Raw genomic sequence first — 16,957 nt, 5'->3', positions numbered from 1 at the left:
CTGATTCCTAAGATGTCGATGTTCAGTCTTGTCATCTCTTGTTTGACCACATCCAGCTTTCATTCATTCCAGGTTTCTATGGAGTATAGATTTTTGCAGCATCGGACTTTCCTTTCACCACCAGATACATCTGCAACTGAGTGTCCTTTCGTCTTTGACCCAGTCGCTTCATTCTTTCTGGCACTACCAGTACTAGCCCTCCACTCTTCCTCAGTAGCATATCGGACACCTTCCAACCTGAGAGGCTTATCTTCCGGCGTCATATCTTTTTGCCTTTTGGTACTGTCCATGGGGTTTTCATGGAGTGGGTTGTCATTTCCTTCTCCAGTGGATCACGTTTTGTCAGAGCTCTCTGCTATGAGCTGTCCGTCTTGGGTGGCCCTGCACGGCATAGCTCATGGCTTCATTGTGCTACACAAGCCCCTACGCCACGACAAGGCAGTGATCCATGAAGGGGGACATTTGTGTGGCAGCACACAAATGCCTACCTTTTGGGCTTCCCTTATGTTCAGTGTGGGAGAGTTGTGTTCACCTTGGTGCCATCTAGTGGAATTTCTGGGTTATAGCTCTTACATATACAATTTGATTTTAATGTAGAAGGAAAAGGCTCTTCCTAATCCTTCTAAGGTATACAGATGCTGCCATTGAAGAGTGGCAGAGCAGGTGGTTGATACGTGAATGGATGCTCAAGCTTACACTTGCACGGCATTTATTCTTTGCATGCCTGAATGAGCATCTTTCTTGCTCACTGAAGAAAGGCTATGCTTTCTATAATCTCTCTTGCCTGCCATATTCTTTGCACTCAGAAAAAAAATATTGTGGAGGGGCATAGTGAAAACTAGGAAGGAGGTTTTTGCAACCTAGTTTGTCCTTACTGTCAAATTCTGGGCACAGCATAGCATTTTTGTTAAGTGTATTGACTGTTCTAAAAGATACAAACACAAGTAAACTAAGTGATTCTGAATTCTTTGTCCTATGAAAATAATGAAGATTAAAGGAAAGTATGCCCCATTTCAACAATTTATTTTGTGGTGGGTGGTTGGCCTTAGTAGTCATGGGGAGAAATATAAAATTATGCAAGGTATTGAAACACTACCCCCAGACCATTGATTGATTGATGTATTGATCAATTGATTGATCAATTGCATTTATATTCCATGCAGGAGTGGTGTGCATGGTTCTTCCCTGCCTTGTATTTCATCCTCATAGCAGTCCCTTTGCCTAGGTTTAGCAGCCACTCAAGATTACCCAGGGAGCATCATGGCTAAGTGTGGATTTGAGCCTGGGCCTCCCAAACAATTTAGCCACTATATCACACTGACAGGAGAAAGGGCACGGCCTTATTAAAAACAGACTTGCAGATGATCTAAAGTAGGCTCATTGTTACTGCAGGGGCAGGCAGATCAGAAGCAATCTGAGCAACCTCCTCGTTTGCCAGAGACCACAGTGCTACAAAAGGAATTCAGATATTCGTCATGGGCAGTGCCAACAGAAACACCACCACCACCACCAACAACAATGGGGCATTATATAGTGCTTTTGCTGTTTCATTGCTTATATGTTGCAGTAAGTTCTGCAATATAGGTCCATGTTATTCTCCTCATGTTGCTAATGGAAGGCTGAGTCTGAGAGCAAGTGACTTGCCTAAGGCCAAACAGTGAGTCCCTGCCTCAAGTGAAGGTTGGATAGCAGCTTGCCTGTGACAACTAACTTTGCTTAGCTGCTGCACTACACCAGCAGAGGCAGAGTTCAAATGCCTTTGCAACTGAGAGAGCGGGAGACTTCTAAAAATGAATGCTGAGAGTGGCAGAAAGCTAAATTCTGCACCCAGAACTGTGTGCTGTGCTTTTTCTTTGCTCCTGTGGGCTGGCACTGTTTGCACAGACCTGAGGTTGCTGCACTATGACATTCTGCTTTTCTTCTCATAACTCCAGAGCTCAGGCCAGGCTGTTCCGCTTGTGGTGGAGAGTTGTATCCGCTTCATCAACCTCCATGGTAAGACGTCTGCTAAACCTGCAACCCCCCCCCCTTTTTAAGATGTCCTTCTCCTGGGTTGTGCATGCAGGGTGGGGGGTCGAACCTCCAAAGCATCCTTCAGCTTATGGTATGGCTGTGCGTTCATTGGAGAAGTAAAACAGATCCATTTATTCACTGAAAAACATGAGTGGATTGTCTTGTTCTCTCTCTGTCCCCTCCAGGGCTCCAGCATGAAGGTATTTTTCGAGTGCCAGGGTCCCAAGCACAGGTAGCAGAGATTCGGAATGCCTTTGAGAAAGGTGAGTGGGGAAGTGCTTAAAGGCAATGGGCTGTGGGGAGAGAGAATGAGAGAGAAGAAAGGCAAGCTCACTCGACACTGGAGTTTGCCAGAAGGAAGGCAAATACGCAAGGGGTCGATGCTTTTTCTGCCGGAGGACACAGTGAGCAGGGATGGGATGTCTAGCAACTTGGAAGGGGCGTGCCGAGGGAAGAAGGTGTAACCGGTATGTAGCCAAAGCAAGGGGCAGGAGTACGGGGTCTGGGAAGCACCTGAGAACTACACCATGGCTTGACTTGGGGCACATAAGCCCCTGAGCATGTGCCAGGGCCCTTTCTTCACTGCCGAGCCACTGCCCTTCTCCAAACCCTTGGGATTATTGAGGGAAGGGCTTCAAGGATGAAAGGGAAGGCTTCTTATGCAGGTTGTCTCAGAGACCTCTCTCTCCAACTCATTCGCCTCACCGGTGTGATCACTGCTTCTAGTCCATAGGTTTTTCTTTTATTTATTTTTTAAAAGTACCTCACAAGGCTCCCAAGGCACATCTAGTGGACAATTCCCATTTATTTTATCCTCACAGTGGGCCTCTGATGTAGGTTAGCCTGGGAGATGGTGTCTTGCCCCTGACCATCCAGAAAATTCTGTAGCTGAAGGAAGGATTTGGACCACGTTTTCCCAGGCAGGACAAAATGCTTTTGCTCATGCATCATACTGGCTCAGTCTCGGTGGCTTCTCTCAGCCTGCCCACAGCTTGAAAGATGTTCAGGATCATGGGGATCCGGGGGGCTTATATGGGTGGGGAAAGGAGGATGGCTTCAGTGATGATCTCCTCTCCTCCAGGTGAAGACCCACTTGCAGATGGGTTCACACAGCATGACCTGGATTCAGTAGCTGGAGTGCTGAAACTGTATTTTCGGGGACTGGAGAAGCCTCTCTTTCCTTGTGATATTGTTCCTGAGCTGCTAGCAACAGCCCGTAAGTGTGTGTACACTCACGTGTGTGTGGAAGCATATGTGCATGCACGTGCAGATCTATGTTTTAGGCTATTTATTAATGACCCTGCCTATAGATTTTAGTTTACGTACATGGTGTGTATACAGATACATGCAAAGGCATTCCATCGTGGAGCATGTGTACTTTGGAATTTCTTCCAAAATCTGAAGGAATGACTGATATACAAATGTGGAAGTTTTCTTGCCCCAGACTTTTGAAAACAAATTTCTTTTCCTTTGGAGATACTAAAATTGCCCAAAGAAGAAAACCACTCTGCTGTTTAAATTGCTCACGTACTAGAACTTGTCAGAGGGAGAAATGCTAATTCCAGAGAGCAAGCAAGCAAGAAAATGAATTAGTTATGATTTATGCTGGCTCACCTGGTTGTTCTGCTCTCTTACCTCTCACCTCCTTTCCTGCCATTCCTCCAGGATACTCCATGGACAGGAATGAGGCTCCTCTAGAGGAGGCCTCTGGAGAAGGAGCTGGAGTTGATGCCTGACCTGCTCTTAAGCACATGGGGTGGGGGTAATCCTCTGGGCAGCACTTCCTCAAAGGGCAGCACTGCTCAGCCGACTCCCTTGCTTCTGCTTAAGAGGAAGCCTCCCAGGGTCCCCTGACCCCAGTCCCAATTACTGGAGAGGCAGCAGCAGGGAAGCTGGGCTTGAGCACTCCAGGAACTGAACACATTTGCGTTGTCCAGCTTCCCCCTTCTCCACTCCTGCCTGAGCACCTTTCTCTTGAGCTGGAGCAAAGAAGGTGGGCCAGGCTAAGTGGGGAATGCACCCCTGCCTAGCCCAGGCCTCCCAATCTCCATTTCTAATAGAAAGTTGCTTGAGCAGGAGCCAGGAGGGGAAGCCTGGGCTAAGCTAGGAAGTGCTGAGAACAGAGTGTCCCTGCCTTGCCTGGATGCCCCCTTCCCTGCTCTTGCTTGAGTGGCTTTCTTTTGAGAAGCAGCAAGAAAAGGGGTGCTTGGCTAGGCAGGGAAGCTCCTTTCTTGGGTGCTCCAGAGAAACCCCCTCAGGCAGGAATGGGGGAGGAGCAATCAGCTGGGGGTGCTGCAGAGGGCTGGCTGGCTGCTAGCCACATCCCCTGGATAGCTGCCTGGCAAGGAGGCAGCAGCTTGTGGCCAGCTTGCTCTGGTGGTTTCCCTGTGATGGGTCACTGCCCATATTTGGAAGGTACAAGAAGTCATTGTGGTAGGGAGAAACCCCAGAACCCTAGTTGCTGCTTAGTGTGGTTTTCAACCCAGTAAGTCACGATGGTAAATCACCATAAATAGGTTTGGACAACATGACAAGCATTTGTTGATAGCAAGCAATGATTGCCACTTGTGGTGTACAAACGTGTGCACTGAATAATTCTTGACTTGTAGGCTGGACAATGATTTTTAAAGAATGTTCAAAATAATTTTAAACACAAAACAGAGATGCTTGATGCAGTAATACAGGCTTATAAACAGCATTTTTCTGGTCACCTCTGGCAACAAAAACAGCCAAACAAAACTCCTGCAACGGACCAAATAAGCAAGTTTTATAACACGTTTCTGTGACTCTCTGTCTGTCTATCCTCCATCCACCCATCCATTCATCCATCTATCACTTAAATGTTGTTTAATAAATACCTGAGTGGTTTACATGTAGCAATATTACAATCACAGCATTAAAATATACTATGAAAACTTAGCAGCAGTATTACTATATTTATTCATTGCATTTCTAATCCACCCAGTAATCAACATTTCCCCTTGTATTGTAGTATTGCACTTTTAAGAACAGTTTTAGCTATGATAGCAATAAAATGGAGCAGCAAAATTATACGTTGCAATGAATTATAAGCCGAAAAAAGCATGTTTAAACAGGTGCATTTTCAGGAAGTGTTTAAAAAGTGTTTAAGTGTTTAAAAAAGTAGCACATTTCCTGCCTCCTGAGCAGCACTACCAAAAGGGCTTATCTTTGTGATACCACGTGGCACATTTCTGTTGTGCATGGATTGACCTGCAAGGCCTCCTTTGAAGCTCTTAAATGCGAGCTGGCTAGGGAGGGTGCACTGCTGGTCCCAGTCCCAGGTTGCTTGAGGTTTTGTGTGTCAACAGCAGACCCTGGAACAAGGCTCCATTGCTAATGGGCAGCTGGCACAGTTCTTCTAGCACAGGAATAACATGAGCATGGTTGGGTACTTCACAGAGCATCACAGCTGCTACAGTGCCCTGCCCTAGTTGCAGCTCTTGAACCCGGGGCAAGGGCAGTCCCACAGAGAACACATTACAGTGATCTAGTCCTGTAGTGGCAGACACAAACAGGTCAGCTGGCCATTTTATTGTCTCTGTCTGCAGGCAGCTCCACCTGTGGCTGCAGGTTCTGGTCCACCTGTACCCACTGCTCCTGGCTACCGCCATCAAAACAAGCCCAGTCTTCCCAGATCCCAAGCTCCCTTGCTTCTTTGGGAATGACCACTCAAGGATCCCACTGGGGCCCTCTGAATGGGCTTCTCTGCTGCTTGCCTGTGTTCTCGGGGATGCATGGCTAGTTTGCAGAGTGTGACATGCAGCCTGGGTGTTGAAACGCTGCAGCGGGACCCGGAGCCAGCACAGCACACCTCTTGTGGGCTTCGCCTCTTTGCCCCCAAAGCACATACGCTGGGTTTTGGTGGAAGTGGGATAAAAGATGGATCAAGGATTCAAGAAAGAGTACAGAATGGGAAGAAGATTTGTCAGATTCTAAGCACAATCCAGTAGGTGCTTTAGAAAGTGCACAAAGCAAGAAGTAGATCAAAGTGGCAAAGATCACGCGAAAGGGAAAATGCTATCTAGCTAGCTAGCACGGCCCAGCATGAAGCTGCCCTTTTGGTTCCTTGAAGATCTACCAGGTCTGTGGCAAAGTTCTCATGGTCTCCTCTACCCAGTCCATGCCTGGAGAACCCTTCGGCAGTTTCTCTACCTGCCTGCCTTGGGCTCACTTACTTCCAGGAGACTTGTTCATGGCACTTATGCTGGAAGGGAGAGGTCACCAACTTCATTTTATGATGGCGTATATTTCCCATGTTCCCTCTCCACCTACCTGGGTGGAGTTTTCAGAAGAATCTCTTGTTTTTGTGTCCGCTGGCTGTTCAGGAACGGCTAAGTGGAGACACAGGCAGGTTATTTGCATTGCAGTGCCAGAGACCTGTAGGTACTTGCTAAAGGGGTCTCTGCATCTTGGACCTGGGAAAGATGGCATCAGCATGGTCTGGCTGAGTGGGCCACTCCAGGCTGACTATAACGATTCCATTTGCACGAAACTGGAAGTAGAGAGGAAGTTGAATCATCTCTGTTTTGTGTCTCCGCCGTGGTTCCTGTGCTGACTGTACAAATCAACTTAGCTCTCGGTGTGCCTTGTGAGCATTGGGTGCTGTAGCTCAGTCACTGTGTGTTTAATACAGGCAGTCCCCAGGTTACAAACAAGTTTCATTCCCGAGAAAATGGAAATTCATCCTTAAGTTGAATTTATATGTAAGTCAAAGCTTGCATTGCCCTCCACATTTGTGGGGGTTAGGGATGCAGGACCCCAGTGCAAGTGGAAAAAATGGGAATATCTCTAGCCTCTCACTAGTGCCTCCTCTTTGCAGGAAGGAAATGCCAGAGAGATTTTCCTCTCTGGGTGGGTGGGACAGGAAGACATGCTTTGGAGGCCTCTCTCCCCCCTTTCACTTCCCCTTTCTCTCTTTGTGGTGATGCATTGGAGGCCTTCCCCCTCTCACTTCCTGTTTCTCTATGGTGATTTTCCTTAGTATTTAAAAAAAAAGGCTTTAGGGCAGTTCATTCGTAAGAAAGGGTTGTTTGTAACTTAGACATTTGTAACTTGGGGACTGCCTGTCCCTGAAACAGACAGTTCCTGGAAGCAGCATGTGTGTCGACAGCATCTGAAACGACCTCTTCTCCTGGATGCATGTTGGGGAGATGGAGCCCAACAACAACAGACAGGTGTCTTCCTTTTTGGGGTAATCTGCCTCCAGCCAGCCTAAGGAACTAAGAACTGCAAAGCCATCATTTGCCTCTCCACTGTGAAATCATCATGTGCAGTCTCACTCTGGAGTTGGTCAGAGGCTAGTTTGATATCTACATGGGATCTCTTTAGGTTGTGGCTGATGTATCTTTGTGGCTTGCTTCTCCCAAGGACACCGATGCCAATTTTCAGCTATACTTAGAAAGCCACTGAAACAATAGTTGTTGTTTTTTTTAAATGAGGAATTTGGTACTGAGGAGTTATTTGCTTGTTGCCAACTTTCCCCCATGGTTGGCAATTTTGGAGTTGGCCTCAGCACATGTACTCACAATTGTGCCTCCCCATTTTTGGGCAGTATTTCTTCCACAAGTTTTGCCTGGCTGGCAGGTAGCTTCACAGCTCCACTGACCCCTCACTAAATCAAATATGAACCATAGTTCTCTTAACAACCTTGGCTTGTAAACCATTGCTTTGAAACATTGGTCAAATTCTGATACATTAGCAAACCATGGATAGTCTCAAAGAGGTAATACTACTCTCTAGTTAATGCTGAAAGCAAGGGAAAGCATGGGAGAACTTGCTGCTGAGGAAGGAAGGAGAGGGAAAGGGTCATATGTTCTGTGGCTGGCCCCCAATTTGCAGGGAGGGAGGCATTACAAAGCCTCTTGGAGCTATTTATTTGAAGGCCTTGGAATCTGCTGGATGTAAGCATTGTTGACTTTGTAACTATTGTCATTTTAGCAGGGATGGGGATCTCTGACCTGTGGCCTTATCTGGCTCAAGGAGGTTCCCCATCCATCCCATCACTCTGCCCCACAACCTTTCCTTGCCAGTCTCTGATCCCTGCAAGCCAGCAAGAGACGAACTCTGTTCACCACAGCGATTCCCCTGTGTCTCTCTCACTCCCTCAATTGGGAGGGCAAGCAGCATGCAGGAAATCCCCACTATTACCTCTAGCCATTGCTTAGAGATAACACTAGAAGATCTACTCCCCACCAGAAGAGCATTTCCTCCCTGCACAGAGAAGTAGAGAAGGGTTTATTTTTTATTTTTGGCTCTTGGCTTAATTTTTTAAAAATATTTTTTGGTGCAGAAGTAGGCATTTTCCTCTGCCCAGAAAAAGGCCCGTCTCTCTATGGAGACAAATTTTTGCCCTCTGTGTGCAGGTGGAAAGGAAGCTCTTGGCTGCTCTCTGCATTTTGCCAGGTACAGAGAGGCATGCCCCAGTTTTCCTTGGCATGGAGAAACTGCAGCAGGATTGCAGGGCATGAGGATTGGCAGAGTGGTCACCAGGCAGTGGGTGAGAGATCTCACTGGCTAAAAAGTCCACCACCCCTGGATTATGGCCCATGGTCAGTTTATTGGATTTTAATGATTAGTTTTAAGAATGTGTGTGTGGCAATAACTTGGGGGCTCCTTATGAGTCAGAAGTTTAGACTGGAATGGAAATAGAACCAAATGAAACGAGTTTATACATTTCCTTAATTAGTGCATCAGGTATGCACAACCCTTGTGCTTTGGAGGGTGGAGGTAGGGATGCTATTTTTACACCCTCGCACATCATTTTCTGCACAGGCTCCGCCACTGAAAGATCCCTTTCTATGCTCTCTGTGGTTTAGGCCTCCGAAAGTGTTCGTGTGTAGATAGAGAGGGGGATCTAGCAGCTTTATTGGGCTGACATCTGTCAGTGCAGGTGCGGAGGAGGGAGAGAAAGATCCCTGGTCCTAGAAGTTTACATTCTAACATTTGACAGTATTCTGTAGGGGAATTGGCAAATGGAAGGGAAGAGACAGGCAAATGGGGAAGTGAGGACAACAAGGTTTTGAGATACTCATGTGCTTAACTAGGCATAATGGAACAGTTCCCAGCACTGAGATGATGCCTTAGGATGCAATCCTAGGCAGCGTTGGACACAAAAAGGTCCTGCAGCTCTCTGCATTCCTCACTCATCTGGGCTAGTTGGAGCATGCTGGGAGTTGTAGGGCTTTTTCTGTGCCCTACACATTCATAACATACCAATAGAAATATTTTAGGTGCTTCAGAAGGATGATGTCCTTGGACACTTATTGTATCTTACAGAAAGATCATGCAAGCCAGCAGAGGGGCTGACCATGCTGCAGAGATGCAGCTGTTACTGTTTTAGTGTAGAGGAAGGGTAGGAATTCTAAAACCCCAAGTGTAGGAATTTATTCATTTATTTAAAATGCTACAGAATGCCCAAGCAGTGCACAAAAGAAGCATCAGCTAAAGCTCAATAAGGTCCACTCCTTCTCCCAACAGGCAAAGGCCATTTCATACAGGTGGGCCTTTGTTGTGTGAGCAAGCTGGTTGAACTGGATGTTGGTTTTGCTCTGTTCTTGTGCTTTCAATTGCTTTTCATTGTATTTGCTCATTCTTAATTGAGCTAGTTTATAAGCCGCCTGGAGTGCCATTTTTGGTAGAAAGGTGGGATGCAAATAAAAATAACCATAAAACAATGCAGTAAAATAGCATTTAGGCTTAGTGCAATGTAGTGGCTGCTAATCAAATCTAGCTATAATTATACCTCAAGGGTGGCTTGCTTGAACAGAAGAGCCATATTGGAGAGGGAGTCCCATCATGGAGGTGCTGCTTTGCCAAATGCCCTGCTCCACAAAGTTGCAAAGTACACGCCAGAAGCACGTGGCACTACCAGTAGGATGCCCGCAGATCAGGAGTGGGCAGAAAGAAGCCCCTCAGAGGCTGTGGAATTCAGCCTCCAGAAACTTCCACCCACAGGGCCAATAGCCGGGAATGCTGGGTGTTGAAGTTCAAAGCATCCTTCTGCTCACTCCTGCTAAAAATGACTGCAGCAAGTGGGCAGGGATTTGCAAGGTCAGAGAGTCCCTGGTAGTTCATGGCTTTAAGCATTAGCAACAAACCTTGCACCTGGCCTAATAGCATACAGGCTGCTGGTGCAGCTCCTTCAGCCAAGGTGTTACCTGCCGACTTTCAGTTGCACCCATCCACAGCCACCCCACCTGCTGCTCCAGCACTGTGCCTGGACATGTTTGTGTACATGAGTGCCAGGCCAACCTGCTGCCACTGCCTCTGATCTTCTCAGTGGCTCTCTCTCTCACATTCCATGCTGCCCAGAACTGGAATCCTCCGCTGAGCGCATCTCCCACCTTCGAGCTCTGGTCTCCCAGCTCCCGGCTGCTGTGCTGGTGGTTCTGCGGTACCTGTTTGCCTTCCTCAATCAGTGAGTATCCAGGCACTGGGTGGACCACGTGCCTGCTGTGCAGCACCTCTTCCCCCTCCCGGGGTGCCCTGGGAGCAGGGCCCCATGTGGTAAGAGGACCGCCAAGAGAGCTCGTCTGAGCAAGCAGGGCTCTTCCTGGCACCGTCCCATGGGATGCATTTGCTCCTCGCAGCTTGTCTCAGTACAGCGACGAGAACATGATGGACCCCCACAACCTAGCTGTGTGCTTCGGCCCCACCCTGGTGACGGTCCCTGCAGGCCAGGATGCAGTGTCGGTGCAGCCCCACATCAACGAGGTGGTGAAGTGCCTGATCGTGCATCATGAGGCCATCTTCCCCGGAGCCAGCCAGCTGCCGGGGCCCCAGTATGAGAAGGTCATGGCACTGGCAGAGGAGTACTGGTATGAGGGACGGGGGTGAAAGGGCAGACGTTGTGTGAGCAAGTGTGGGTGTGTGCATGCGTGTCCATGTATGTGCATGTGACAACCCTGCCCCTAACTCTGTGCAGTCTGGGATGCGAAGGGGGGCTTAACCTTTTCCAGTCTGTGGGCCTTTTCTTGTTTCAGGGGAGTTCTTGGGCAGGAGGACACTGCAGTGGTGGGTGGGGCCAGAGGTGAATGGCGTGGGGCCAAAAGCAGGGGCATATTTCAAGTGAAAGTTCATATCACCAGTAACTGAGCAGCAAGGAAGGGCCTTTCGACCTTTTGGAATGGGTTGCACAAAAGCCAGCAGCTCCCACTGGAGCGGTTCTTGCAAGGAGGCCGAGGCCATCCTTCTTTCTCCTCTCTGACAGTGATGTGCTACCGCTGGAGGCCACAGCCGAGGAGCCCGAGACAGAGGGGACCCCGGAAACCCCCGCTAGTGAAGATGGTGAGTACGGGGGATCCAGTGCTGCGGGGAGGACGAGGCTGGTTCAGGCCTTAGTGATTTTTTAAATAGTAATATTTTTGTTGTACTTTCACATTCTCAATAAAAAATACAGACAGACCACATTTTAAGTAACAGTATGAATTAATAAAAGCAAAGCTGTTGATACCAACAGAAATGTTTTCCAAGCAATTAACAACCCTATACAAGAATTATATTAAACGATTCAAGCAAATAGCAGTAGCATTCTGGTCTAAGTGAAAAATTTAAGTTTAGCCGCACACCTTGAGACCCCAATTATCTTGTGGGTCAGGGTCACACGGCCTTCTCCTCAGGGGGGACACTGGCGAGGAGTTAAGTTCTGAACTGGTGGCACTTTTCCCCAGTCTCAGCACTTTTCCCAGGTTTCTGTGAGTGGACACTTTCGCTACTTTGAGAGATGAGGACCTGAGGTCAGGAAAAGTGTTGTGCTTCCTGTGGTCCAAGGGTCTTGCGTTAGGGGTGGTGGTGGGGCACAATCCTATTTCAGGGATTACCCTTGTTGCTTGGAGAGGGTGCAGCTCTGTTGCCTCAGCCGGGCAGATGCTTCTGAGCATGAGTTTAATGAGGGACACTGAGATTTAAGCCTGGGACCCTGGCATAGATCCAAGATCCAAGCTCTGTCAATGGCTATTTCTTGAATCTCAGAAGGGTATCTATGATTTCCTAACAAAATGACCAAAGGGGTGAGCACAACACTAAAATATGACCAAAAATCGAACTGCAAAGTAAGTGTTTCTCCCACACCTTCAGGATGTAGCTGGACAACCATTTGTTAGAAATGCTTTGTAGTTTTACATTGGGCAGGGGGCTGGAGCTAGTGGCATTGCTGGCCCCTTCCAACTCTGTTGTTCTTTGATTTCATCGATCAGCAGAAAAATGCATATAAAACAACCTCAGGAAATGGTGCTTCTTAAGAAAGAAGCCTTAATTAAGTCTGAAGTACAAAATTATGTATACCTGCTTGGCATCAATTTGAAGGGCATTTTGGGGGAGGGGTGCTGTGACACTAAATGCTTTGATTGACTAGTATCCATCAGATGAAACTGGCCACACTTTCTCCTGTGGATCTGCAGAAAGGGACTGTCCATTCTGAGGAGTTCTTCTGGACCAGAGTTGTGAGTAGAACAAGCTGACCTCCCAGTCTTGTGCTTTCTTGCCCTCCCAGAGTGCGACTCCCAGCCCGAGAGTGTTCCCCGCTCTGCTTCTATCACTCAACAGGAGGAGCGGTTTGTGCCACAGCGAATAGCTGCAGTTGGCTGGCGGCGAGCTGAGCGTGGTGGCAACCGGGGACTAGTGCCTCCCATTGTTTTGTCGGACAGGTGAGATGCACACCTTGACGGGACTCTCTCATGCTTTCTGCTGAGGGAGACAGGGGCAATCAACCCATGCAAAAAAAGCTGCAGACTTGAGGTGCTTCCAGGCAAAGGACTGCTGTTGCTAACAAGTGAAAGGTATTTCTTTTGGCTTTGGCAAAGAAAATGGATAGCAGAAGTGGTGGAAAGACACGGGAGGGCTACGGATGGAGGACGAGGTCATCTGGACTTCCTGCAAAATCTCCCAAATGGGGTGGTGAAATTGCACAATTTGAACCCTCTTCTGGAAGCAACCTAAAATCATAAAGCCAGGTTTATTGAAATAGGTTGCAGAGGTTAAAGTGTCAAGACAGCTGGTGAAGTCTTGCAGATGTATTCTCTGCTCGCAGACAAAAAGGTGATATGGAGTTGGGTGCACATTACCTAAAATATGACCCTAGAGGTTATGTCAGGGTTAAAAAAATCATGTTGGGGTTCCACAGCCAGTGCTTGGGACTATAGGACATGGAGGAGAAGGCCATTCAACCCGTTCCTCTCTCACCATGCTCCTGAAGAAGTCCTCCAGCACACTGCAAATAAGAACAGGGGGAAAAAACCATTGGTACCAGTGGGAGCATGTTTTACCATTTCCATCTGAGATATGGTGAGGAGTTTTGGTTGGGGGGATTGTGGTGGGGAAGAGGAAGAGACAAACCTTCCTCCCTTTTGTGATGTGGTCCAGAACTGGATTGTCACCCACACTTGGTAAAAAAAAACCCCCCAAACCCTGATGTCATCTCAACTGACTCAAAGTAATGTGTAGCTGGTCCATTGGTGTTCCATGCTGAAGACACATGAAACGCATCAGATGGAAGCATCCAGTGGTTTGATTAGTCCATGGCTGCAGTTGTAGACACTTCTCGGCAGCAACAGCTCACTAGTTCAGCTTTCTTTCTCTGTTTTGAGGATTCGTTTTCAAATTGACCTTTCTGGAAGGCTTTGGTGCCTTTGTTATAATGGCCTTTTCGTTTTTATCAGTTACTCAGTGGCAAGGCTGTATAAACCATTCTTCCTAGACTGCATCTTGGTCATTTCAGGAGATTAGTTGGAACACATAATAAACGCTGTCTGATTTTTTTTTCTTTTAATATGGTGACATTTCTTAATTTCTTCAGCAGAAAACAGCTGAAGCCAAGGCCTGGGAATGAATGGCAAATATGGGGCTGTGGGCTTGGTGTTGTTCCATGGGTCCCTTGTGGGCTGGGGTAGTATGCAGATATCTCTGTTTTCCATGCCCTGGTGCTCTAGACCACTCCTGCAGCACCAAAGCCATGCCTAGATCTAACTGCAGCAAAAGAGCTTTTTGTCAGATGAATATTGCAGGCCATATTCATATCTGGCCCACAGAGCCAAACGAGAGAGCATTGAAACCATTTCCAAAGAAGTTAAACTTCCCTGAGCCCAGTCAGGGCCGGCATGGGTTTCTGAAAAGGAATACTTTGTGAGCGTGAGCTAGGATTTAGGTTGCTTTCTCAGGTTTAGAGGTTTCCATTTTTCTCAGACCCCTTAGTGTGTCTCTGAGCCCCTGTGTTAAGGGTCTTTTTGCCTTGTTTCAGAAAGCAACTTTTTAGAGGTGAGTGTCAAGTCAGGCCTGGTCTACCCAGGTGATGGAAGAAGGTCAAATAATCCTCATTCAGTGGAATGCACTATATTATTTCAGGTTGTGGGTTATGCCGTTTTTGAAAGGGAATTCCCCCCCACCCTGCCCCCAATTCCTGTAGGTGGAAAATAAGCATAGCATACAGCAGGCAGGGCTAGAACTTTCGCCCTGTTAATTTTCTACTTGCAGAGCTGTTTTTTTTCATGCAAGGGAGCTCAGAAAAAAATTGAATTCTCTGTAAGTAGTAGAGTTCATTCTGTTATCTCGGGGTTCTAGCAAAGCCTTCCCTGGCCTGATGTTTTAGACTAGAACTCCCATGAGCATTGGCTGGGGCTGAGGGGAGTTTATTTATTTATTATATTTTGTATACCACCCTGTAGCACATAGGGCTCTCTGGGCAGAATACAACACTACAAATAATAAAACCAATTAAAACCAAATACACAACATTGACAACTCCTGGTGATTAAAAATGGCATACAAGATGTTGCATATTTTTTAAAAAATCCACCTTCCTTTTAAAATATCTGGCAAATAATGCCCAAAACATCTGGAAATCACCAGGTTTGGGAGAGCTGCTCTGGTGCCTTATTCTGCTGCATTTGTTTGTTTGTTTGTTTAAGATAATTGACACACAGCTTTTTGGGGCAAACTTTCTAGGGTAATTTCCAATAATTACTAAAAACCCAGAAAGACTGTTTGAAACAGAATGAAACACAGCAATGAGGGAAAGAATACATCAGCATTTAAAAGCCTGGGAAAATCAACTAGTGGTTTGCCTGTTCCCTGAAAGACATTATGTAGCTATCAGGCGAAGCTTTCTGGAGAAAGCTGTACCAGCCATGCCCTGTAGCAACAGAGGGCCTTTCTCCCGGAGTAGGCCTTGAGGCAGGCCTTGAGGAGTAATCTTAGTTATGGCAGCCTGGGGGATCTTCCATCTTGCAGGCCAGAGCTAGCCTATGGAGCCCCCTTGGATTCAGCAGGGGCCCTTGTCCCCCAGTCCCCATACCATGAAGGGACTCCCACTGTCACCGCAGCTCTAGAGCCTTGGCTGCCATGGCTCTTTTCCCACTGGCCCTGCCACCCACCAAGGGAACAAAAGGTGCCCCACAAAGCCAGGGACCAGCCTGCCTGAGTCATGAAGGGGACAGGGCCATGACATCTGGGAGGGAGGGGCAGCTCAGGCCATCCCCACCTAGGACTAGTTCCCCACCCCTGGTGTGTAGGCAGCTTGATTTGGGAGAGGATGCTCCTTCAACAAGTCCCAGCTGTGTGGGACTTTTCAACCTCTGGCCCAGCTTTTTGCTGCCTGAATAGATGAAGCCTCAGAAGAAGCCTCCATGGACATTTGGAAGAAATATGGCAGCACAGGGACACAAACAAGGGTGCAGGGAGGAGGACATAGGGGAGGATGTGGAATGGCTTGGTTGGTTGGGACTTCTTATGCCTGGGCTAAGCCAACCCTTCTGAGGGCAGGAGCAGGTGAGGGTCACCTGTGGCCCTCCCGGTGGCTTGGCTGCAACTCCCGTCAGCCTTCACCAGCCCAGCCAGCAGTGAGGACAGGTTGAAGTTACAGGCCAAAACATCTCGAGGGCCACAAGGTGGTTTCATGGGCTGAGCTTCTTGGAACAGGAACAACAGTGGTGGAAAGCAGGCACAGGAGTCCTGAGGAGCTGTCCCTCTGTGTGGAATGGCTAATTTAGGTTTGCCCACTTTTCAGGGGTGTGATGAGTGTGAGATCAGCGACTTCCCAGGTTGTCTGTGCTCTGAGCACCTCTCGCAAGGGGCCTTAGACTAGCTGGGGTCAAGGGGATGTCCTCCCATTTTTTAACAAGTTTCTATTTCCCCCTATGGCTTACCCTGGCAGCGAGAAACAGTCTAGCCCCCGGAGTTCCAGGTTAGAGATTGACACGGGACCCTCCCTGGATGAGCTACTCCTTGAACCCGCCAGCAGGTAGGAGAAGGTTGTGGCAGATGGACCTCTTCCCAAGAAGCTGCAGCATCTCAGCGCTGTGTGGTGGAGGATGCCGACCCCTGTCTGAATGGTTGCTTTCCACCCCCGAGATGGCTGTGCCTGCAGCCGGAGCTGGGTGATAAGCAGATGCTCTCTCTCCCCCCCACCCTCTCTCTCTTAGGCTACGGGTGAATTCAGATGCAAGCAGTGGGGGGCGCCAGCGTGGTGGGAGCAGCCCCATACGCAAGCTGGCATCACCCTTCATGGATGGGGGCCGTCTGCCCTTCCCCCTCCTGCCCCCTGCCCACTCTCGGACCTTCCACCCTACCGAAAGGTGAGAGCCTTGGCAGCAAAGGGATGGGGCCAGGCAGGCGGCCCAGAGCTTGCGAATGTACTCCAGGGGAGGAGGGGGGGGCGGGGCGGGACGGGACGGGACAGGTATTCAAGGGCTGCTCTTACCTTACCAGAATGGTGTGGGGAATTTTTTTTGTAGGACTGGATCTTGTTGCCACTTTAGCAAAGTCTGTAGGAAGCATTTCCATAGAGTGGGAGAAACAGGAGGTGTCTCGCCCCTACAACGCCGCTGATGTTATCAGAGTGGCATGGGATCTGGCCACGCAGAAGCAATTTCTGTACTACTCTGGTAGCATAAGAATTGGGCTGTAGGTTGGAGCAGAGTAAGCCAGAAAAGCC

At 48.3% G+C, this 16,957-nt stretch overlaps 1 protein-coding gene across 1 annotated transcript in view; it reads left to right on the top strand.

Annotated features, from left to right (window-relative positions):
• ARHGAP4 (Rho GTPase activating protein 4) overlaps positions 1 to 16,957 on the top strand; it is a 50,945-nt gene that overhangs the window by 29,880 nt on the left and 4,108 nt on the right. Inside the window, exons 13-21 of the mRNA XM_044443708.1 lie at positions 1,935 to 1,995; positions 2,199 to 2,276; positions 3,095 to 3,229; positions 10,345 to 10,450; positions 10,623 to 10,850; positions 11,243 to 11,319; positions 12,524 to 12,677; positions 16,178 to 16,264; positions 16,446 to 16,598. Of these exons, the coding sequence (XP_044299643.1) occupies positions 1,935 to 1,995; positions 2,199 to 2,276; positions 3,095 to 3,229; positions 10,345 to 10,450; positions 10,623 to 10,850; positions 11,243 to 11,319; positions 12,524 to 12,677; positions 16,178 to 16,264; positions 16,446 to 16,598 (1,079 nt within the window). The remainder of the gene's footprint in view (positions 1 to 1,934; positions 1,996 to 2,198; positions 2,277 to 3,094; positions 3,230 to 10,344; positions 10,451 to 10,622; positions 10,851 to 11,242; positions 11,320 to 12,523; positions 12,678 to 16,177; positions 16,265 to 16,445; positions 16,599 to 16,957) is intronic.

The sequence above is a fragment of the Varanus komodoensis genome, unplaced genomic scaffold, assembly GCF_004798865.1.
Source record: "Varanus komodoensis strain SLA01 unplaced genomic scaffold, ASM479886v1 scaffold42, whole genome shotgun sequence".
Classification (NCBI taxonomy): Eukaryota; Metazoa; Chordata; class Lepidosauria; order Squamata; family Varanidae; genus Varanus; species Varanus komodoensis.
Note: the sequence above shows the minus strand (reverse complement) of the source record. Positions and strands in the feature narration are given on the sequence as shown.